The sequence below is a fragment of the Helicoverpa armigera genome, chromosome 3 (genome assembly GCF_030705265.1).
Source record: "Helicoverpa armigera isolate CAAS_96S chromosome 3, ASM3070526v1, whole genome shotgun sequence".
NCBI classification, from domain to species: domain Eukaryota; kingdom Metazoa; phylum Arthropoda; class Insecta; order Lepidoptera; family Noctuidae; genus Helicoverpa; species Helicoverpa armigera.
In genome coordinates, this window is record NC_087122.1 from 2,571,177 (window position 1) to 2,595,901 (window position 24,725).

Consider the following 24,725-nt stretch of genomic DNA (forward strand, 5'->3'; position numbering starts at 1 on the left):
TCTTGTCATACACTATTTGCTTTAATTACATATTAACGCAAAAAGTTTTTATTGTATTTAAGTGGCCATTTCGTCATTGCATTTTATCAAAACCCAAAATCACTTCCCTACGTTGCGCGTAACGGAACGAATCGACAGAAGATGACGTCAAAATCAGTGTTGTCCAGTTACATTACATTAATTTATTTTGTATTTAATATAATTATGTATTATTTATTTTAGGTAATTTTTAATGAAAGATACGTGAGAGATTAATAAATTAGAACTAAATATTTGGTGGCAAGTATTTTTTAGTGATAAAAGAAAACTTTTAATTCTACTAAAAGAGTACGATTTATAATCTTGGCAATTTACATTGAAAATGATTTTTTTTCTTTATTCTGCAAGAAATTAAACCAGGGGCATGTCTGCAACCCTCATTATAATTTTTTTGTAAACACAGCTATTCTTTATTACTATATACTCCGCAATGTACTCTCTTTTTACTCTCTCCGCAATGTACAACTTTTTGAAAAAGACGTCTGAATGCTCTATATTAATTAATAAATAATTATTTAATATAGAATCTGGTAGAAAAATAAAAATAAAGCAATCATAATTATTTGATTCAGGAAAAATCCAAGAAAAGTAGATTACTGTAAAATTACTATGGCAACATTTTCACTTCAACCTTTTTTGACGTCTTGGAACTATTGCCCATTTATTACGTAAATCTGCGAGCAAAAATTTATAATATAAAGGATCAGAATCACAGCAAAAATGTTGAAGTTGGCGACTACTTTGAGATTAGTCTCAAAACAGGGCAATCAGGTGCGTTGTTTGGCCACAGCCACAGCCGCAGGTTACAAGGAGGCATTAGTCAACGTCCCACCAACAAAACTCTCAGTGTTAGATAATGGAATCCGCGTTGCGTCTGAAGATTCCGGTGCTGCGACCGCCACCGTAGGACTGTGGATTGACGCCGGATCCAGGTACGAAAACTCCAAAAACAATGGAGTCGCTCATTTTCTTGAACACATGGCGTTCAAAGGTACAAGCAAGAGGTCGCAAACCGACTTAGAACTACTCGTAGAAAACATGGGTGCTCACTTGAACGCGTACACCTCTCGGGAACAGACCGTGTTTTATGCTAAATGCCTTGCTAACGACGTACCAGCCGCCGTTGAGATCCTTGCTGACATTATTCAGAACTCTTCGCTCGCAGAGCCCGAAATCGAACGAGAACGAGGTGTCATCCTCCGCGAAATGCAAGATGTTGAAAGTAACCTACAAGAAGTTGTATTTGATCACCTTCATGCCACTGCCTTCCAAGGCACACCCTTGGGCCAGACCATCTTAGGACCTACCAAGAACATCAAGAAGATCTCCAAGGCTGACCTTCAAAACTACATCAAGACCCACTACCAGCCTTCTCGCATTGTTCTAGCTGGAGCTGGTGGAGTTGACCACCAGAAGTTGGTCGACCTTGCCAACAAGCACTTCAGTGGCCTCAAGAACACTGTATCTGATGTAGAGCTGAGCCCATGCCGTTACACTGGCTCTGAGATCAGAGTGCGTGATGACTCCATGCCCCTGGCTCATGTTGCCATTGCTGTAGAGGGTGCAGGATGGACTGATGCTGACAACATTCCTCTGATGGTTGCCAACACTCTTATCGGAGCTTGGGACCGTTCCCAGGGTGGTGGTGTCAACAACGCCTCCTACCTGGCCCGTGCTGCCTCTGCTGGCAATCTTTGCCACAGCTTCCAGTCCTTCAACACATGCTACAAGGATACTGGACTTTGGGGCATTTACTTTGTAGCTGAACCCATGCAGTTGGAAGATATGTTGTACAATGTCCAGAAGGAGTGGATGAAGCTCTGCACATCAGTCACTGAGGGTGAGGTTGAGCGTGCCAGGAACCTCCTCAAGACCAACATGCTGCTCCAGCTGGACGGCACCACCCCTGTGTGTGAAGACATTGGTCGTCAAATGTTGTGCTACAACCGCCGCATCCCCATCCATGAGTTGGATGCCCGTATTGAAGCTGTCTCCGTGCAGAACGTGCGTGATGTGTGCTACAAGTACCTGTATGACCGCTGCCCTGCCGTGGCCACTGTCGGGCCCACTGAAGCACTTCCAGACTACACTAGGATCCGCGCTGGAATGTACTGGCTTAGGGTGTAAACAATTGTAGTTGTACATTAATAGAAACAATTAAACATTATTTAAATCAGTTAAGATCGGAAAAAAACGCATTAAACATTTTTCTCCCAATGTCTGTTGTTTTATTGTAATAAAACACAATGTTCTTGGTGGAATTTGTATTTATTATAGAAGAATAAGAAATAAACATGTAAATAAACATAATTCGTATTTTGTTATTTCTATATTGGATAAAAATTCATATTTTAATAATCAAGTAGGCATAAACAATAACATTCAAGAAATAAATAAATTCAAGTTGGTTATGGCTGCCCTTTGATAGCTAACACAAGCTTGACAAGGGAGTTTCACAATAAAATCCAATATTATACACACTACTGTGTCATTCAACACTAACATAATAAATACAATACAATTATAACTATAGTACATATTCATTTAACCTCTTCATTTACGAGTCTAAATAGTAACATTACTAGCTTCCACACCCGTATTTTCCTCTTTCTCCTTAACACTAGTTACACTAGGTTTCCTTATAACAGTAGGCTTGATCTTGCTACCATACGGCTGAACTGGTTCACTATGGCTGATGAGGCTGGCCGAGGATATGAAGACAGACACCTGTTCTGGGGTAGGACAGGCCACGATGAGAGCGTCTTCGTCCGTGTAACCAGCGTTGGTAAGCAGCTGTTCAATTTGTAGGAAGTAGCCTACGACGTTATTCTGAAAATGAGACAGGATAATTTTATACGTTGTATTTTGTAAGCAGGAAAATATCTTACGTACCTACTGTTTATCAAAAGAATCCGACTGAAAACATAGTCATCAAGTTAAAAATGTGAAAAGCAAGTTTCAAAATGCATTGGCGAGAGTTCCGAATTAGGTCAGTGACCGAAAGCGTCGTGACACTGCATCTGAGTATCGATCGATGTGGCGTAGTCACGTTGTATGTACTCAGTATAAGGTGCTAGAGAACGAACACTCGAAAATCTATTTATAACCATATTTAGTTTTGCCTTACACTTCTTATTACTTGTAAAGATACATACAAGTGTGCTAATCCTTGTTCACTCAGATGTGGAGAAAAAAGATATTGTTAAAAATTTGGAAAATAAATAGATTAGGAGAAACTATAAATAGTCCACATTAATCCTAAAAACTGAGCTTAAAGATCGCCAATCCCTTTTTCGAGTGACTTTTGAACACAGTATACTAGCCTGAACTAGCCTATCGTAGATCAAGTTAACAACAAAAAAAGTTAAAATTTAAAGTTATAATACCAACCCGAATAGGTCTAAACAATATAAACTCGGTCTCCTTATTAGCTAGGTACAGCTGCATGGATCGCTGCAGCGGTGCGAGGTGGGCTCGTATCTTCTTCTGAGCCTCTTTCACGGCGGCCGCCATCTCTTCTGGTGTGGCCCACGGCTGGGTCTTCAGTTGCTCTATGGGGGTGAATGCTGTTGCCTGAGGAAGGGAGCTTGGGTAAAAGACGTAATAAGAGAGTTAATAAAAATCTAGCAGCTCTAATCAAGTCTATTCAGCATTCTAGGTCGTCAACTGTATGAGCATTAACTTCTCTAATCGACGCCTTAGAGTGAAAACCTCGTTAGTGTAAGAGACAACTTTTCTGGATGAACATCAGTATAGGATGTTTTTTGCGATTATCTTCCAAGAAACGCAATAAAAAAATATTGAGAAAAAATGCATTTCCGAGGTTTTCATTCTAAGACGACGTAATATTATATTTGTTATGGCTAAAGCCCTAGGTTAGTCCACCTAGGTATTATCTTCGGTCAAAACTCGGTGACTCGGAGTAGCCTTCCTTAATTATATCGGCTGCAACTGGGTGCAACCACCAACCCTTTAACAACGGGGGTGCCCGTTAGGTGGTACCTATTTTCTCATTGGTAAGAACTAGGTTTTAGATTCAGTTAAGTATTTTGCAATTTCGAGACATATGTCACTTGCTTACCTTCTCAATAAACGCAATCATGGGTCCAACGAGTATTTCCGTAGCATTTTTGATGAAAGTTTCGCAACAAGTCTTCAGCTGTCTATCAACCTCCTTTCTGGAGTCCAAGAGATGTTCCCTCACCATCGGAGTACCTTCCAACAAGAACTCTAACAAAGCATTATTACTGTTTAACGAGAATATCTGTCTTGGCTTCTGGATAAGACCATAAGCAGCATTCTTCATATTGCTAAAGTCTAAAGTCGTTTCCTTTACTATAAAGTCAACTTGGAAGGGTGCGATTTGCTCTCTTAAGATCAGCAAATGTTTTATTTGGAACAATTCCCCGTCTATATTAGTTGTGTTTGCTGATATTTGTTTTGCAGCACTGTCAACACTTTGGACACATAGGGAGATAGCTTCTTGAGCTAGGCCCTGGAAGACTTTCTTTTCAAGACAGCGGTATAATCTTGATAATGCTGCTAATGTTCTTCGGACTCCTGGGTACCACATGCCGTGAAGGTCAGCTGGTGAGGCTTGGGGTCTTCGTTGGGCTTCCACGTTGATGTTGGCAACTTCTTGTGATGTGGCGGATATGTCAGATATCATGGAGTTGCGGGAGTCGCTTCGCTTGAGGGATTGCTCTTGGATTGACATCGCGATTTGCTGTGGAAGAGATGAAGAATTTTATTATTTTTGTTTTGTTGTTGTATCACGATTTTGTAGATTTTATTGTATTGAGGAGCACATGGGTAAGAAACAGTCGAAAAGGTCGATCGATCAAAGGTAAATGTATGGCACGGTGGGTCCGTGGAATCGATGACGGTCCATATAGAAACTAGTTGTGAGGTCTTGTTATATATCGTGTCTTTCCCTGTAATTTTTACATTTTTTCCATACAACTACATTTACCAGAGGTGTCGGATTGCCCAAACAACTCGGTAAAGGAGATTAAATAGGCAGTGGCTCCTGTAAAACTCTGGTACTCAGCTGCATCCAGTTAGACCATCAACCGGCTCCAAGGTAGCTGTCAAAGGCTAGGCAGATGACACCCCCACGTACCTCCATTATGAGCAGTTTCTGTCGATACGTCGCTTCCTGCAAAACACTGTTCCATCCTTTAACCTACCCTAAGACATTTGCCTAAAGTCTAGACAGATGACACCCCCACTGACCTCCATCATGAGCAGTTTGTGCGGGTAGGCGAGGTCCCCGGGCGCGGCGCGGTACAGCAGCACGTCCGCGCGGAGGTGCACGTGCGCGCGGAACACGAGCCGCTCCTGCGCGTCCTGCAGCAGCGCCAGGGCACACTGGCCCAGTGCCGCCAGGCGGACCGCTGCAAGTGGGGAGAGGAATGATATTAATAAAAATAAAAAAAACTATATAAAAGAAAGTCGGCCCGAGCCACGACGTTTAGTGTACGTCTACACGGTGCAATGCATGTAACCTGCGCTGCGCACCAAACTGCTTGCACCGTGTAGACGCACCATAACCCAGACACAGTAGTGAGCGGCGGGGATAGTGGCCCAAGGAGTACGTAAGTCCGCGCTACTCACGCGCCCGAGGACTGCGCACGATAATGTGTTAGGGTGCTTACATGAAGAAACAGGTTTCCGGTACAGACAAATCTGTACAGATCAGTACCGATCGGTACAGTGTTGACTCGTATAAAGAAACAGGTGAATCTGTCCTTAAAGACAATCAAAATTAAACCCGTATGGTACGGTCCAGGTACTTAGTCGGCACCGATAAGTTACAACCTGTTTCATTATAAGTGAGTGAATAGGATTATATTGAAATATTATACCTGTGCTGATCGGTACCCACCCATACAGATGTGTGTACTCGCTTATATACTACCCTGTATTTTCACTTAATTACTCCTCCTAGACACTTCCTCTTCTACCTCTACCTGGGTACTTATTTTATATACCCTTTTTACTTATTTTATATCCGCGACTTTGGCCGCGTGTTACTATTATTTTGAGCTGTGTTTTCCCGCGGTTTCACCCGCGTCCCGTGGGGACTCCTGCCCATAACAGGATGAAATATAGCCCATGTTACTCACGGATAATATGCCTTTCTAATGGTGAAAGAAATTTTAAAATCGGGCCATTAGTTTTTGAGTTTATCCATTACAAACAATGTTTTCCTCTTAATAATTTTCGTATAGATACTCGATTCTTTATTAGCATTCCATATGTTATAACAGGTGGTACATTTAGATTAGTGACAATATGGACCCTATGGGGCACAGCTTAAAGAAGAAGTAGGAGAGTTTTAATACTAGCTTATTAATAAATTATAATTATATTTAAAAACATAAAAGATAACTGTCTCCTGCGGCATTACTTTTTATACTCTGAAAAAAATGTAGTTTAAAAATACTTACGGTCATTATTGACTTGTTCTTCAATAACTTCCACTCTGAGTATGACGCACAGTTCAGCGAGAGTTTCCAAGTGGTTTATATGTATGATGTGAGGCCGTAGTGTTTCGTATAGTCCCGTACACAACGATTGCAGGTACTCTCTGGAAAATATTTAGGCTACATAAATATGTAGACAGTTTCTGGTTGGTTGGCATTGGTTGACACGTAGAAAAGAGCAAAGGGAAATATCTTGTTACTGTTCATTTCTGAACATTCGTTTTTATAAATATGTAACTAACTAGTATTTATAGTAAGCTGTTCATTAGGAACTATTGCTCAAGTGTAGCTTTACTAGACAAGATAATTTTTTTTGCGAGCGCAGCTGACGTGCTGCGGCGGCTTGCATTGCCCCACCTGTAGCCTTGTACGTCCAAGGGACACGTAGCTGGAGTCTGACACCTAGCACAGATACACCTATCTACCAATACTTACTCTAATGCCGGCGATGGGTTAGCAAAGAAGTGGCTGTACAACGCGCACTCGTCTCTACACGCGTGTGCGAGCAGTGAGCACGCGGCACGTGCGAGCGAGCAGTGGTCGCGCAGCTGTCGTGCGGCCGCGGCTTGTAAGGCTCCGCCCGTGGCTGCGCCCGCCACGCGAGAGCGCCGGGATGCGTACTCGCGTTGTACGTCCGATAGGAGGGATGCGTAGCTGTGGGGATGTTAAAGATAAGATCAAGTCTGGAGATATGTAATAACAAAGACAAACAACTTATCAGTGAAACTTACGCACATAGTTTAGTGGATAAATAGGAAGAGTACATAGGAGATTACTCCTATGTACTCATCTTATGTATTCATATAACTGAGTACATAGGAATAACATATAACGGAATACATATGAAAATATATAGGTAATCAGAAAAAAGAAAGGAGTATATAAAGAAGTATATGCAGAACATAAGAAATTAGATAGGGGCTTTATATAAGATAAGATAATGTTAGGTTTTGTGTTGTGTTTGTGTAGATTTTTATTTAGGACCTACTTTTTGGAAATGCATCTACCACACACTTCCTACAATTGCATTAGGACCTGCAACAACTTATTTATAAAAAAAGAAGTTCACTATTTTTACCCGTGCACATTGACACAGAAAAAAAGCTTCCTCAATTGCAATTAACACAAAATAACATGAACATCCAGTTACTCACTCAGCATTCTTCTCAGCCCTCGCCTCAATTTCACTAATAACCATCCTCAACTTAGGCGCAGCCGCCTGAAACTTCCCAAAGTACACCGCATAAGCAGTGTCCATGGTTTCCTGGTCATTCGGATCCTCGTCCTTGGGAGCCAGCATCTGTTCTGTGGCATGGTTCAGCACGTGGGTCACGTAGGATCGGATGAGGGAAATAGCCCGGCTTTGTAAGTGACGGTACTTTACTAAGTACGTGTGCGATTCTTTGAAGTTGTTCTGTAAAATGGAATTTGTTTTATGTTAGCAATTGTAGTATGTAAAAAGGAGCGAATGAAATGGTTAATAAAAAAATAAATAAACTTTCTTATTGCAGTTGGATCAGATGAAATATGACTAAATTATGAGATGGCAAATTATTCATGTTGTTAACTTTTATTTTATTAAAAATTAAGTTAAACTTGTGCTTACTCCAGGAGCACAATTTTTGTTTAGTAGCAAACTCTCCAGCTATTGGCTACTAGAAACTTCACTATAGTCAAAATATGTATATCAACAACAGCCTACTGTGAGAAGATGAAATGTCAACTTTGCAATACATAGTTATTTGACACAAAAACACCAGTTTTCCTAAAAAAACTGTTTACTCTATGAATTTTAATGTTCCATTTTCAAAGTAAATGGTAAAAAATACTTATGTTGATCATGAATGATAACAACACTCACATTAGTCCTCATATAATCCAGACACTCGTCTATCTTAGCCAGCACATTGAAGAATGTCTCACTGTTGACAGACATGGTGGTGCTGTTCAGCCTCTGTGACAGGTGCTCCACTTGAGTGAAGTAGTGAAGCTTGGTTTTGATATCATCACCTGTAAATATAGAAAAGTATGGGTTTATTTTAAAGATTCTCCTTAATACATGGGTTAAAAAGTAAGTTGTAAACATATTACAACTTAGTAATGACTAACATTACTTTTAAGGAGACTCTGAGTTACATAATTAATTTACTAAATTTCACCCGTGTTCTGTGGGATCTATTACTGATGAAAAGTAACCCATACTTTGCCTTCATCTATAAATGGGATATTTAACACTGGCACAATTTTTCAAATCTGACCAATTGTTACATACTTTTATTGTCATATTGTTGTTGGACACCTAAATTAAATTTCCTATAAGCTGGCTGTCTGACCAAATTTTACTAACTGCTCTTGCAAGTAGGTTAAATTTATGTACAAAGTACTCCTTTTCATTTAAATAAGATCATTTATAATACTGTACCTATACTAGAGAGTTTGTTTTGGTCAGCAAGCAACTGTTCACTCATAGTGTGCAGTGCATTTGTTTTGTTAGACACAAAGTTGTACTGTTCTGACAGTTTCTCCAGGTCTGACATGGTGGCACCAATCTGGAACATATAAAGCAGCATTGTTAGAACAGTTATATCAAAATAGTAATTTAATTTTTATAAAACTTCCAAAAAATTAAGCAATTTTTTTGTTATTTGATTAGCTCTTGGTTCATTTTACTGGTCCAAAAAAAACCAATAAATTGTTGAAATATGGTGCTTGGGAGTGGTTGTGACATTTCAAATACTAAATAAAAAATTGATAATGAATAAAAATTTCAAGGAGTGTTGAAGCCTGGACATTTTAGCTAGAGGTTGTATTTTCAAAATATTATATTCAAAATGCTTATTATTAATTTCAATGAATATTTATTGTATTTACAAAAACAGTAAAATATGTTACCTGATCCGTCAACGCAACACATTCATTCCTCCTATCATCAAGCTGCTTATGGTATGCCTCATACGGTTTATCATCAGCCTTCAGGTTACCATCACATAAGCTCTCGTACCACTCCAGAAAGTCGTATGTAGTGTCCACAGAGGGAATATTGTTCTTTTCTGTCTCATCATTTGATATGACTTCCGGTTTGTCCTAAAAAAGGTGCATTTTATATCTTAAATGTTTTTTTATAGTCTGTTTGATTTGGATATTTTATAGGGCACTTATTAGAGTATGTAAATGCTAGATAATCTCACATTTCTGGGTATATAAACAAGAAAAACTAAATTCATTACAACAAAATTATACTAAGATGATCAACTGAAAACGATGAAAAATTACAAAAATCTCTTTAAAAATCACTTCTTGATATTTTCAATAATTACTTTAGACCAAAGGCTCGTGGCATAGCTCCAAAATCAGTTTAATAAGACACAATTTTAAATAAAAAACTAAAAAATACAAACATCATCCAAATTCGTGGAAACACCGAGTATTAGAGACTCTAAATCAAGGATAGCTTCTCTTTGATCCGACGTGAGTGGTGCTAAGGGATTGTCTGCAGACTCCCATAGCAATAGCTTGCTTTGAATCTCCTTTAAACTCATATTATCCATAATTCTGATTGTTTATAATTTCCACCAAATTCTATCAACACTCCATGACAGCTTGTGACGTGAACATATGTATTTTACGAAAAAGGTGCGTTCCATGACTTTTGTGCGAGTGAGAAAGTATGAAAAACTTTTACACAAGGCAGACAAGGATAATCGATTTTGATGCTAATAAACAGTACAGCGAGTAGAAGTTGAACACCGAAGTTCATTTGACATTTGATAGGCAAATAAAAAGCAAATCAGTTTTGGCTATGGTTTAAAATTTAATAGAACTTGCTAAGAATGGTTGACAGTGCCATCTAGCGTCGAGTAGAAGAGGTGTGATTTATCGCTTCGTGCATTTCTTTCCAGAAATATTTTTAAAACAAATTTTACTTCACAGGGTCTCAATTTCTTAATCATAGTAAATCCCAATAGATTTTATTAAATACCTAATAACATTCTCACAAATTAGTATCTTTCTCTGTAAACTGCGCCATCTATACAGTTTTACGAATGACGGTTTGAAACTAGTATGACATGCCGTAGCTAACGCCATCTGTCTTCAATTTTTCGTTCATAAAAAAGCTCTTACTTTGCACTTTGACGTCTGCCAATAGATGGCGCTACACCTATGCAATCTTTGGTGGATGAACTGTTTTATTACTGTAAACAGAATCACCTGATCAAAATTTTTGACAGTAAATAATGCTTTCTGAACTTGTGGTTTTATTATCTTTCTCAGAATTGTTATAATCATCACGACGTGCTCATTCTCATTTCACTCGTCAGTGGCAGAATCGTTAACATCGGCATCGACGATTTGCCATAAAGGCTAGAATAGAAAAGAAGAACTTTTGGTTCCTTCCAGCCGGAAGTGATTTTCGTGCCCTATTTTTGTTTTCACTTATTTTTCTATTTTGTTTCATAGGATTTCCGGGTTATGGGCGGAAAATGCTTTGTTACCTTTTCGCTTCTTTGTTTTTAATGAAGCACTAATTTGCATGAAAATGGAGCATCTACTAATGGCTTTAGTATGTGCCACTGTACTCTGGTACACTTCCTTGATTATAAGGTGTTTCTGTAGATCAAAGACGCACTTAAAACATATAATTAGCTACTTTGTGACAGATTAAGGTATTTTCCTAACTTTCGGTAGTCTGATAGTTTTTATGTTGATTAATAGGCTTTTTTTCATTAACACCTTTTCAGTGAATTGCTGTCATTTGATTGTGGGTGAAGGGTAAATAACAAATAATACAATGTTTTGAGTAGTTTTGCATTTATTGGGTATGAGGAACCTTTCTGGTCAACATAAGCTACAATGGACTTTTGTTTACAGTATATTTACAATTTTCGGTATATAATATAGTTCATATTACCATATCTAGATCTAGAGTAATGCTTCTAGGAGTAAATTACTGTATATTCACAATAATTATGAAGACCTAACAAAAATCGTCTATACACATACATATGTAGTAGCGTTGTACAAAATACTACTCTATAGGTAAAATAGTCACACTTCAGTCGCTGGGACACGCCTTCCTAACTTTGGCTTTTAAACAAACATAGAGCCTGACTTTCACGTCTCATCCCATACATAGTTACAATCCATTCGTCACCAGCCACTTTGTTCGCTTGTTTAATGTTAAACAATCAAGCTATTTAAATACAGCGAATATTTTAAATTATAACGTTTAGATATACCTCTCGCGATAACATCTGATACCAACCTTTGAAGGCAGACTACGGAATCGGTTCCTTTAATCACATTCTTTCGTTATATACATCGTTCCGACTCACAATTCTATTACAACTTGTACTATATACAAACAATTTTTAATTATTAAAAAAATACAATGTTAAATTACTATATACCTCCATTATCATAGGGTTGGAATAAAAATAGTATATTTTTTCAGTTTCAGCGTGCAAAATTCACTAAAGCCAGCATCGCACGAGGTCACATTCTCGCAACGATTCTAATTCTATACGACTGCTCAGTATAACGTTACACATTACGACTGCGGATAACATACATTCAAACATTTATATTTAACCGTAAATATGTAATTAACAGTAACTAATTGAAAACTGCACACAAGTCATTCAGTACATAGCTATCGACAGATCATTATTATCGGCCCTACAGGAACACTTGCAATTTAATGCAACCTTGTATACATACAGAGAAACGTGATAAATAACTTAAATTACATTAAAAAAATATATAGATAATAAATTAACACACAGTCCTTGTTCAATGCATAGGAATATTCAACTATTTCATTACATTTTATTATATTAACACACGTCTTACATTTATCTTAAATGGAATACATTACGTGGATAGCGATACCTAACGTTAAACCAAATAAAAATATACACGACGTACATCAAAACACTAAAGACTCGTTGCTGAGATGCGTAGCAAAAGCATGGCAGTTAGCACGTAATTCTGCACCCTAAATATTAATAACAGAAAAATATATAATATGTATGAATCCGAAGCTTAATGTCTGGTGGTGCGGCGGGCTCCACCGCTAACTAGACACTTGTGTGATATACGAGGAGAGCGCGACGCGTGCGCGCAGCGACCCTCGGCGCTCGACCGGTGTACTTACACTCGTTCCTTGTTAACCTACGAATTAACATAGCACAGCCATAGTGACTCCGTGGGAGGGGTGCCGCGGGCGGGGTCGCGCGCCGAGGGCGAGGCCGGGGACCTCCGGGGCCGGCGGGGGCCGGCGGGCGTGTTCAGCGGCGCCGCTCCGCCGGCCTACGACACCGGCGGCTGGGGGCCCTGCGGCGCCGCCGGCGGCTTCGTGCCCGCCGCCGCCGGCAGCTGCGCCAGCGTGTCCTGGCTGGCGTGCGCGCGCAGGTATGTGTTCTCCACTTCGAGCTGGTTGATCCTCTCCATCAGTTCCGCGATGCGCTCCTTCAGTACTTCCACTTCCTCGCGCACCGCGAACATCAAGTGGCTCTTAACCAGATCCTGAAACAACGCAAAATGTCACAGTTAGTTGTGTTTTACGTATCTACTAGCTTACAAGTCATCACATTTTATGACCATTATTTACTAATTATGATTAGAAGTTTATCATAATGATACTAATATTATCAAGAATTATTTAATATCAAAAATACATAACACAAAAGAGGATATCAGTTTGAACTAACTATAAACCGATTAGAAACGTAGATATATCGCGCGATTGTAATGTTATCAACAGCGAACACAATTTTGCCGAACAGAAAAACAAGTTTATAAAATCAAAGAGAACAGTTGAACAATGTTAAAAATGAAACATACTTTTGGATTTGGCACGACCACATAACAGGTATCTTTTTGTCCTTTCTGTCTGATTTCGTACAGGCAGCCATCCCTAGGTTTTTGCACAACGTCGATCATGTTTAAACCGACTGATAAAGTTATGTTCAGGGTCACTGAATGTATGAGCGTCGCTGACGACGACTGAAACTCGACTGACGATAACGTGAAACTCGCGAACTAGTACAGTGGAGTTGCTCTCGCGCGTCCTGCCAGGCGACTGATGGTCTGCGCGCGCGCGCGGCCTATTTAAAATGGCGGCGAACACGTCACCATGCCACGCGAGCCGGCCGTGCACCCTGAACTCAACGACACAACCTACATTGATATCAACAAAGCCCTTATTTTCCACATCTTGTATTGACATACGTGCAAAAATATGATTTTTGGTCTAATTAGTTCGTACATAGAAACAGACAGAGACGGTGCAGTGCAGAGTTGACTTGTCTATAAATTAAAGAGAAAGCACCTAATTCGTTTGAACACAACTGAGACACAAGAACAAAAATTTACGCCGAAAGTATGCGGATGTAAGTTTAAACTGACGAAGTAATTGATATAGCAGTCAGAGATAAATTAGAGCAAATAAGAAGTCTTAAACAACAACAGACTTGTTTCTAGCTGCACAAGTATTATTAGCGTTTAAAAACAACACTTCAATAGTAATACATTTAAACTCGAAAGAAGAAAAATTGAGAGCAAATATAAAAACGGATTTACGTATGAGTGCTAAATATAGATTTTACACATTAGCAGTTGGATGTTCACGACACTCGTGAACCAATGTTTACGCTGACCAATTAAGCTTCATTGGAAAATTTTCGCCCTTAATAAAGAGACTTAGCAGCGTAGTGGGCGACAGAAATAAAAACAACAAACTGTGTCGGAATGTAACTAATTACACAAGTGGCGCTCTAATACAAGGTTGCATAACAGTTTAGTTAGAGAAATAAAAACAAAGTATCACACATACCGTGGCTGAAACCATAGAATATTTTAATGTAGACATTATTGGAATTGGCATCAATAGACTAGATACAGGACGTCAGCTATTTATAAAAGCCCGTAGAATGCGGATAATGAATGAAATAAGTCGGCAACAAGAATAATGCTACATATTAGAGCAAGTTGCAATTCTGATTGAATGCTAACATACTTAATTACAATAAAATGTTGTAATTAATGTCATAAATAAATCAGCTAGAATGTAAGAACCATTCATCGACTGCGATCTTAGGAATTGCGGACTAAAGAATTTGTATTATTCTTAAGACATTTTACAAACGCCTACAGACGCTACGCAACGCAGCGGCTACGCAAAAGAGCGTGGAAGCAATTTTGAGAGCAAAATTCGAGTCATCCCAAAGATTGGTGAGTCAATGTATGCACTTAGGCTCGATGAGTGGCTAAATGAGGTGCCGCATGAGTGGATTTCACTAATAATATAATTAGAACAGTTTAAAAATAGAAGGCTTTATGAGCTCTTATTGAGTGTGGTTGCTCTTCCGTGGGTGTCGCGACCTTCAATTATAAGAATCAGCGTGCTGAAATTACACCGGTCTGCGCCGGATCTCGTTAGACAATATTGAGGCTCGCGTCACTAACAGATTGATGAGGCGCCAATGTACTCATCACAGAATATATTGGCGCTCAATTGAGAACAAGTTCAGGAGAAACTAGAAAATTTCGCGTGCAAATTAATACAAATGGAAAACAGTAATTAGACGCAGTTCGCCATCGTGAACACCTTATTTGCGATGTAAAACAGCACTTATCATTGTTTACCTACATTTTCATGTCAGTAGGTGAATAAGATATATGTAGATAGGGAATGAAAACATGTACTTGAAAGGTATTTTTTAAGATAATGCATAGAAAGAAAAGTTTTAAAGTGAATAATGGAAGTTATACAGCGAAGAGTGCACTGAACTTTTTGCGGAGCCACGCACCAAATACAGCGTCCGATGATATAACCAGTCCAAGGGCATACGTTAAAACCTGTCGCATTGTTTTTAATTATAACCGGACGCGGCGACAAGACGACATGCGAGCACCTGGTTAGTACTGGTACCATTCATTGTGATCTCTATCTAGATTTGTTCAGTCTATCTTGAAGATTTATTCATGTCATCACGGGACCCCATTATGATAGAAGTGGAAAATTATTTTTGCAGATAAAGACCGACGCGCACTTCTAAAAATGTTTTATTGCCATAGGTAAGTTAAAAATACTATAATCCAAGATTAAGAATTATCAATAAAAAAGATATCTTTGAAATAGAATTACACGTATCCGGCTAAACGCTGAACTTACGTAAACACATTTTTATCAGGCACATTGTCAAAACAAAGAAAAACGTCGATTTAAAGTAGAACAAAGGTAACAAAAACAGGTTTGAAGTTGAACATAACGCGTAAATAGTTGGAGTAGACAGCGAATTTAATTTAATTGTATTAGTGACATCATCGCTGTTATAAAACATTATGTTTGTACACAGCATGTGTGCCAGTGAGTATCAAAACAAGCCTACAATCAACAGTCCCAATAGTAACGATCCTACCGATAGATACGAGCGTGTTTACAATACAAATATGTACATGAACTGTATTTGGATTTTAGTAAAGCGTTTGATTGGGTGCACCGCGAACCTGATGTTTACTAAATATGTGACCGATGTGCTGTAGATCTATTTAATTAGAAATATATTGACGATATACAGCAAAGTTTAAGCAGCCATATTGCCAAACAGAGGCCAGCTGTGTGTGTAAAAAACTAATTAACATATACAAAATGTAAATAACATAGTGGCAAAAAATAATCTTGTATTCGTTATCAGACTTAATAATGTTGATTTAGGTATGAATGTTGCTAATGATGTTTTGTATTATTCTTATTTTTCAGTATCAATCACATTATGTTTGGTACATTCCGTGACATAATATCAATTTAAAGTTTGCAGAATAAACACAGATAGCGTAATTTAATGGTAATTAAGTAATTTGATAAGGTTACTCAACATACAATGTACGTCCAAAGATCTTTGATGGACTTCTCGTATTAATTGAAATTATCTGGACGTACATTTTAAATGTCCATAAATGTTACTTGTGGGATTGACTTATTCATCAATATGCATTAGCTTGTGGAACAGGTTATCGATCTTTCATAAGCATTCGTAAAAGTGGTCAGGCACGGTTGTCCACACATGGGTTCCTTTACTCTTTCGGTTTTCACCATGACCACACTTATATGCTAAAAGCTTTTTGCTAAGCACTAAGGATATCCTTAGTGCAGTTACTATCAACGACCAGGACCATTTTCTGTCAACTCATAAATTATTCTATATCCCCTTCGAATATTGTGTACTAAAATTAAATTAGCAGGTATTATGTTTTGCAAACTAACCACATTTAATAAAGTTATTGGAATTCATAATAAATAAGGTAAAATGCCAGAAATAGTTGTGATATCAAAATTTGCAAATAGAAAACTAGGTATTTTCAGCAAAGTTATTTCAAAACCAGCTGTTCAAGTATTCTGCAGATCATATATTGTTATCATTATATGGAACCTTATGTTATGTTATATTTACACAGTTGGAAACAATGGTCTATTAATATTCGTGACACAATTTCTGAATGTGGTATATTTACAACTTTATTGTTCAGTGTTTCATGGCACCTTTTTTATTGCGCAATTTCCGAATCTCTCTCATTAGCACTTTCATTTGTATCTGTAAAGGTTGGTGTTTCACTTGCATTATCTGTTATTACCGTCTTTCTATTTCTTGTTATGGAGCTTGCGATAACATCCGAGGCCTAAGGTCAGTCTTCCTAATAACTGGTACCGTACCAATCCTTGACCTGCCTTGTCCAGCCAGACGCTCTTATCAATTTCCTTATGGAATTAATAAACTTTATAAAATAATCCAAGAAATAAATAAGTGTAAACATGTATTGACGTAGCCGTACGTTATCACTGCGATAAATTAAAACAAACAAGTGAAAATTGTTCTGTAGCGGTCAAACACATTCGTAATCAAGACTGGCCGTTTGACCCTTCGAGGTGATGTCATTGCAATACTCATCCCATCGGTTGTATCGAAGAAAAATAAACATCATAATTATTTATAAAGGTGGCACAAGAGATGAATAACAACATCAAACCGGAAAATATAGGGAACATGACGACTCTGTTGTGGTTTAAGAATCGAAGCGATTGATTTGAAAATGACGACTAACTCTTATTGATCAAAATAAACAGCGAATTCCAATAACATGGGGATCAAAGAAATATTTACTTTAAAGCTAAAAAAATATACCATCAACACGCAAGGCTAACAGCAAAAAAATATGGGGGATATTTTCAGCGAAAACATGTTTACCGTAGTGTTTGCAATCTGTTTAGTGTTTATCTACTAACGCATGTGTACGATTGTGGTAATCTATAGATTTACTTTAAACTCTGGTAGATTTCCAAAGATACTAGATTTTTCCAATACTTAGATAATATTTTAGCATTGAAATATGATAAATATCGAAAAATAAATAACAGATAAGGACAGTGCAGATATTGTGTATGGGCAAGGTTAACGCTGGTATTACGTTTTACGAAACAGTGATCGTACGATTAGAATCTTTAAACGTTTTTCTCAAGGAAAGTAATTCATTTTTATGAGTTATTGTTGTTGGAGCAGTTTGAAATTTAGATTTCAGGTATATGATTTTAAGCCATGGGAAATTCTTGCAATGTTGGTTCACTACGAAAGATTGTGGTAGAGTTATAACAGTATTTTGGAAGTAACCCTTTGGTTACTTTTTGATTTGGTTTGGTTTGGTTGCTCTTTAGCACGACGATAAGCTAAAGATGAGTCGTGATCGTGAATCAAAACTTTAAACTCGATTGTGACGTGATTTCATTCATTCAGTCAGGCAGACAGACAGACACCGTTAGTGAAGCGACAACGGCTTCATTACAGGCAGCAGGTTTGTTTTCCAAGAAAACTTTTCTAGCGTTTCCTGGGTTCGTGATGCGATTCCGATCAGGCGCGTGCTCTCTCGAAGCCGCTCTTAGTTGCAAATTACTCGACGCTTGTTCACGTTATTGGCGGCACGCGACCGAATCGTGTGACCTCCTGACGTCTCCGGGTCTTTATCCAGTTGGTGGGCGTTCACGAATCGGCCGCATAATCAAGAGAGCACGTGTCTCCACTCCAGCTTCGCGCCAGTGCCGGCTTTCCTTCCGTGTCTATTCTTGGCCGGCCGATTCCCGTCGGGTCACGTTTGGCTCATGCAAATCACGTATACAACGAGGGAATTAGCATACGATGGTGCTTGGAGCAAATAAAAATTTCCACACGCACCTCCGAACAAATAAACACCGCCTTCATAATACTTGCTAATGACATCTTGGAAACACGACAAAAACTAACGGGGTGTTGTGATGGTACATCCTACTGCACAAACTCTTGGCATCAATCATCAGGGAGAAACTTTAAAGAATAGAATAAATGTAAACGGTTGACCAGAATCAAAGAAATTTATGTTTGAACAGATGCGTGAAACCGGGTCAGTGGTGTAAGCTATGGCTGCTACACATCAGTATGGCGGTACGCATAAACATATCTACCAGGATGACGTAACGTTAGGCGTAGATATTACGAAAACCGGCGAGAACCCGAGTACAACTGAATCCAAAATATATATCTGCAGGTACATTCATCGTGCGCCATGTAAGATGGCGTTCTTCAAGGTGGACCGGTTTTAATACTGGTCGCGCCACGTTGGCCTGATGCTTGAGATGTTAATATAGCTACTACTGTGTACATTAAAATTTATGCAAAATATATTGTTTCCCAAGCTGCGATTTCAATTACTTTCGTTATGTATTGTGAGTTTTACATCTATTATAAAACAAACAGGACTATTATGTAAATACGAGATTATCAAAACTATTACGACAAAAAAAGGTACGTGTCTTTTTTGTGGTGTGTGTAGGTGCATGGTGAAATATTTTTTACGGTACGATAATTAACTGCTTTGATAACCAAATTAAATACAATGTTACGTATTTACAACAATTTGGTACGCTTGTTAAAAATAACAGGTGTGACGTGAACATAACTTAAGTTATGAGAAAAGTAAATGGCAATGCCATTGAGATGGGCTAAAAATAAACGACCGGTCTGAAAAAGAATCAATAAATAGCAATAAAACGACAAGCGTGGCTAACAAAGTGATCGGAGCAGATACAATTAATTAGTTGACAATAGATTGTAGCAAGATAACGACATATATGGAGCCAGGAGGACTGCACGAGCGTGTTGTGAGGAGTGATAAAAATACTATGATGCGATGGTAGTGAGCATTAGGGCTGGATTGGGGTCAATCGCTTGAGGCCATCTGCGTCGGCTAATTATAGACGATGTGAGACGCGTCCAATAGTGCACGACGATGAATCTCAATTGCGATAGCAGATGTACTTGATGGAAGAAGTGAAATCTGTTGCAAATGTTGCGCCCACCCAGATTACAATAATAAAAACAAAGCGAGAATCTTGTGCAAAAATAAAACCAGAATCTGAACAGAAAATAATAAAACTATATTATTATTGAGACAGCGATAAATAAAATACATATGTCAAGTAGGACTTGACACGTTAGACAATTATGTAAGTGATTTAAAATGTAGGACGCAATATTTGGAAGATAGGAAACAAAGGTTGCATTGTCTCGTTAACAATACCGACAGTGTAAATAATACAAATGTCTTGAGAATCTAATCATGTGCAAATGGAACAGAGAGTTGACATTTATGAACGCAATGCGCTTGAATTACATTATAAAATGCAGATTGTTTGTCAATCAAGTCTTGAAAGCGACGATTTCATGTATCATAAACAATTTACAAAACGACATAAAATGCAGTCTCATGGCATTATATGCTGCGGGGCAGAACGGGACGCGTTTCCTGGCCATTAAAAAAGGGAAGTCATTAGTAATTCAAATGGTGACTACGATCTAATAACGGTGTTATGCAGTTCAACCATTGCTATTATAAACACGGATAAACTCTCGGGAGATTGCATCTTTACGCAACTGCTGCGTGAAACGGAATGGTAATGGCCACGATTCGGCGTGAAACGCGAAAAATTGCGATAATGTCGAATGCTTCGTTCTTGATGTCTGAGAGCGCATTTATCGGCATTATGTTGAATACAGCACGATATCGGTCGTCGCTACAACTGACCGATATTTCTAGGAAGTTTCCTTCAATGCGGTCTTATAATTTACGACCGCAAATATTTATTTGGCATCATCACAAATACATGCAGTGTGTGTATTTGCAGTTCGCTGTAAACTTCAATCTACTGTTGTACATGATTCAATATTTAAATTGGAATTACAGTTCATTGACACAAAATTATTGGGTAACTGTTGATATCAGTAGCTATACTGTAATTTTGTTTGATATAATACATCCGAAAGTTATCGCTCACTCGCGGCGTAGCCGTCCACGCATGGTGTTTATCTGAATGCGGCGATTTACAGAACAAAAGGGACGCGGCATCCACAAAGCCGGTTATAAAATGTTCCACGAATTACTAGGATTGAGAGCATGCGGAACCACGGCGGCCGACTGACACGCCACACTCTGGATCTCTTGGATTGCAACGCGATGGCCAATAAAAACTAATGATCGCTTGCCGATGGAATCTCCGCGACAGATAGCTTAAATACTCAGAAGGAAACGATAATGATACAGAACATAATTTGATAGATGGCAGCCTAGATGAGGCATTTTTCCTATTAATCGATCATAGTGCCCGTCAGGATTGGCAGATACAGCTATTCAGGACGTGGATCAATTTTATAAATGTCAACATGAAACAAACCTTAGCAGATTAAAAACAAAATGGAGTGTTCCCCAAGAGGCATTGTTGAAAGCACTTCAGAGAATCTTAAGCAGATTAGACAAAGTCGAAACTTTGGAGACTAAAAAGGATTATAAATAAATTTAAAAAGCGATTACAATACTGCTTTCCGAAATAGATTACCCAACAAATGATCTAGCCCGTAAAACAATTCTAGAAGGATACAAGTTAATAATCTTGAAGAGGATTAAGAAACTGCTAATGCAGAAAAGATCCGCGAGATTATACTGAATGCATCAAGAGAACATAAGCCGGACTAATGTATGCATAGTGTTTATCGAAACGTGTACATGACACTTTATGCCGTTTCCTCCATTAAAGTTAATAATGTTAATAGCGGCGAGAATAAAGGAGGGTTTAGTGAAGCTAGTCACGTGAACTGGCTATGTTGTGTGCGGTTAGTTTTTAATCACGTTACTTCTAGTGATTGTTGACACTTAAAATGTTGAATGGACGTGGAATTGTGTTTTCTTTTCCTTATGGCTAGAGCTAAACAATACACGGTTTGAGAGTTGAATTGGACGTTTCTATAGATTAGGTTTTGTAGCTAGGTTTAACTTGCTTAAAATACAATTGGCTTTGTTTTTGGGCTGGATTTGAGAAGCTTAGAGTGTTCCAGAACTTTCAAGAAGGTATGAATTTACCTCTAGTTACTATCTCTATAATCTAAGTTATCTACCATAATTTCAACGGGTAAAACTAAATCTCATTTAATCCGTTTTCGTAATAAAATCAGCTTAAGTAAATTAAACTGGAATGTTATACTTATTTTTAATCTTTTTAAGGTCTTAAGTACCTAGTTCCAATCGGTGCCATACATTTTTGCAAGGCTGTTTTACAAAATTCCTGTTCTTCTAATTTATCTGCAGTACAACAAACATTTGTGAAATATACAACCAATACTGATGTTCGAAATAACTCGAAACTTCGTTGTAAAACAATGATATCTGCAGTCGTGAATGAGATATGTGCGTGACAAGTTCTTTCATTGCAACAATCATTCAATTTGTTATTGTTTGCGGGAAAACCTGCACAATGGGTTTCGAATCGAACCGTTTTCCTTTTTCTCTTATCTTAGATCCGTAGCCTTTAAGAGTGGATGGAAGAGCATATAAACAATCTTCAAGACTGACTGATTTTATAATTTCCACGTTACGTATCAACTGTAATAGGGCAATCAAATGAAAAATTATTTCCTTGTACAAGCTATTAAGTTTATGTTGAAGGAAATGACGGATAACAACGATATCTTAAATTCAACGCGTGGTTTTGTGGTTATTGAACTTCTTATGTTATGTATTTTTGTGAGTACGGCTTCAGATTATTTGGTGTCACGTGGGGCATACTTACTACATAATTATGAGACAATAGGATTATGTAAGTACTCACCATAGCTTGCTCGATCTTGTTGTCGATGGCCACCGCGCTTGTGCCCGATGCGCTGTAACAAAAAGAGAAAATACTATAAGACAATGTTCAATATTACGCAAGGAAATGACAAACAAAAGAGTTCGCATTTAGTAGAACTAACAATGTAAATGTGAGTCATCAAATCGCGCGATTCAATTGTTTACAATATATTTTCGTACCTATGTAAATACTTGGTAAAACAGGCAGTTCTGAACGCACGTGGCAATCATAATAAATTACCTTCTAAGCTATTAATATTGAATTAGCATTGGCAACACTCAACAGTTATGTATAAATTGTGCATGAATAATTCGTAACGTGTTTAATTAAGTATAGATCCAACAGATATTATGAACAAGGTTCCGTTCAAGTTTTCGGGATGCGGAAACCCAGTGCCATAATCATGTTTGCATAATTCATAATTCATTCACGCACGGACGCGTGCCGTCCTGGCAAATGCAAGAATTCACGCGTAAAACGCATGTATACGTTTACATTTCCCATATAATTGCTAGTTTCCGCAAAATTATCGATTCGCTATACGTACGCCTTTGTCTCTATATGAACGAAATTATCGCGGAGATTTATTGTTTACGTAAATGACAAGTTGATTATATTATCGGTGCATCGGAATGCGAATATAAATCGTATTATAGAAACGCTTTCACGTATTATAGCCGCCACAACAATCGCTGTGCGTACGTCACAGTACAATTACCGCGGACGTTTGCAAGCATTGGTGCAATGGAAAGGTGGCGCAAGGGCGAGCGATCGTATTCCAAGATAATGCACATTTAATATGTAATTATTACAGTAATAAATAAGCACGGACCGGTAATTTTGAGAAAAGCTTCCGTCGGTTGCAGTGCGGATGATTACGCTAACACAGAGCGCATTGGATAAATATTGCAAAAGCGTTGACCCGTCTGCTGAACCGATCGCTATTTGTAACAACAATAGGGAACAATAGAGGACTAAATTCTAACGTGGCCTGTACCCTATTTCCTCAATTGTAAAAGCATAAGTGTGTGTAGGTGGAACGAGGTGTTATAAACAAACACCCTAGGTATCTACTGATGTAAAAATTAAGAAATACGTCTTCACTCGCCAGATGTGGACACTTGACCCAGAAACCTCTATCGATTCGTTCAGACAGCCGGCCGCCGAGCAAGATTTGAGAAAAATAAAGTCAATTTAATTCGATGTAACGTTACAAGTCAGCTCACCAACGTTGAAGTGGAAACTTTGTGTCGTACTCGTAACTGTAAATGCAGCATTGCATTTTATGCATAATTTTGTCGTGTCGGGGCTATGATTAGTTGTAATTGGACGAAGTGCAGCAAAACAATGGTGCACAATGCAGCAACGTGTCACGAGCGCAGCACGCGGCGGCGGCCACGTGCACTGCAGCGCGAGAATGACGACACAGTCTACTTAGCAACTGGAGAGATACCATTACTGGCAACGATTGCCGGACTTACCCATTATGATCCAATCTCGCTGGTGTAATCGTCCAGTAGCTAGTATGTAGCACGACGTACGGCTGCGTACTTGACTTTCTCCGACGGATTCCGTGTCGCGTCAACGAGGTGAACAACACAACGTTAAAGTTGAAGCCATTCGACCGTTGAGGACCGCGTCGCGGATCGATTTCGACCGGTTCGCCACCGAGCTCTCCGATATGAAACGACGGCCGTGGACCACATGACCACCACCGCAACAATGGCCGGAACATTAGCGTCTGCCGCACTAACCGTCTGTGCGGTGCAAACAGCTAATTATGTAAATACCAACAGATTTCAAGATAATCTTTGAAAGTCTTAAATCTTATAGGTGTGTTGACATACAATAAAAACGTGCTTTCTCTAGGCGGAACTCTACAAATACCTGTTTAAATGTTCTATGAGTGATTACGTAAGTTTAGGAGTTGACAAAATTGCAAACCACCAACGTAGAGGTGCATGAAAAAGTTGAAACATAAGACGGCGAAACCC

At 38.6% G+C, this 24,725-nt stretch overlaps 3 protein-coding genes across 5 annotated transcripts in view; 1 reads left to right on the forward strand and 2 right to left on the reverse strand.

Moving 5' to 3' along the window:
• Nucleotides 1-653: 653 nt before the first annotated feature.
• LOC110383766 (mitochondrial-processing peptidase subunit beta) lies at nucleotides 654-2,347 on the forward strand. Its single transcript, XM_021344642.3, has one exon. The coding sequence runs from the start codon at nucleotides 760-762 to the stop codon at nucleotides 2,164-2,166; it is 1,407 nt and encodes a 468-aa protein (XP_021200317.1). The 5' UTR covers nucleotides 654-759; the 3' UTR covers nucleotides 2,167-2,347.
• LOC110383770 (conserved oligomeric Golgi complex subunit 3) lies at nucleotides 672-10,160 on the reverse strand. Its single transcript, XM_064043497.1, has 11 exons — nucleotides 9,926-10,160; nucleotides 9,420-9,611; nucleotides 8,950-9,076; nucleotides 8,389-8,537; nucleotides 7,682-7,941; nucleotides 6,963-7,181; nucleotides 6,492-6,631; nucleotides 5,275-5,435; nucleotides 4,121-4,765; nucleotides 3,430-3,612; nucleotides 672-2,868 (listed from the first exon to the last, which is right to left on the reverse strand). The coding sequence occupies exons 1-11, from the start codon at nucleotides 10,073-10,075 to the stop codon at nucleotides 2,605-2,607; spliced, it is 2,490 nt and encodes an 829-aa protein (XP_063899567.1). The 5' UTR covers nucleotides 10,076-10,160; the 3' UTR covers nucleotides 672-2,604.
• A 1,159-nt stretch (nucleotides 10,161-11,319) lies between these two features.
• The window catches only part of LOC110383815 (protein bunched, class 2/F/G isoform), a 136,003-nt gene continuing 122,597 nt past the window's right edge, over nucleotides 11,320-24,725 (reverse strand). For all 3 annotated transcript variants that reach the window (XM_021344724.3, XM_049836291.2, XM_049836290.2), the window contains 2 exons: nucleotides 22,711-22,762; nucleotides 11,320-13,052 (listed from right to left, as the gene is read on the reverse strand). In XM_021344724.3, coding sequence (XP_021200399.2) covers nucleotides 12,837-13,052; nucleotides 22,711-22,762 — 268 coding nt within the window. In that variant the 3' untranslated portion in view covers nucleotides 11,320-12,836. The remainder of the gene's footprint in view (nucleotides 13,053-22,710; nucleotides 22,763-24,725) is intronic.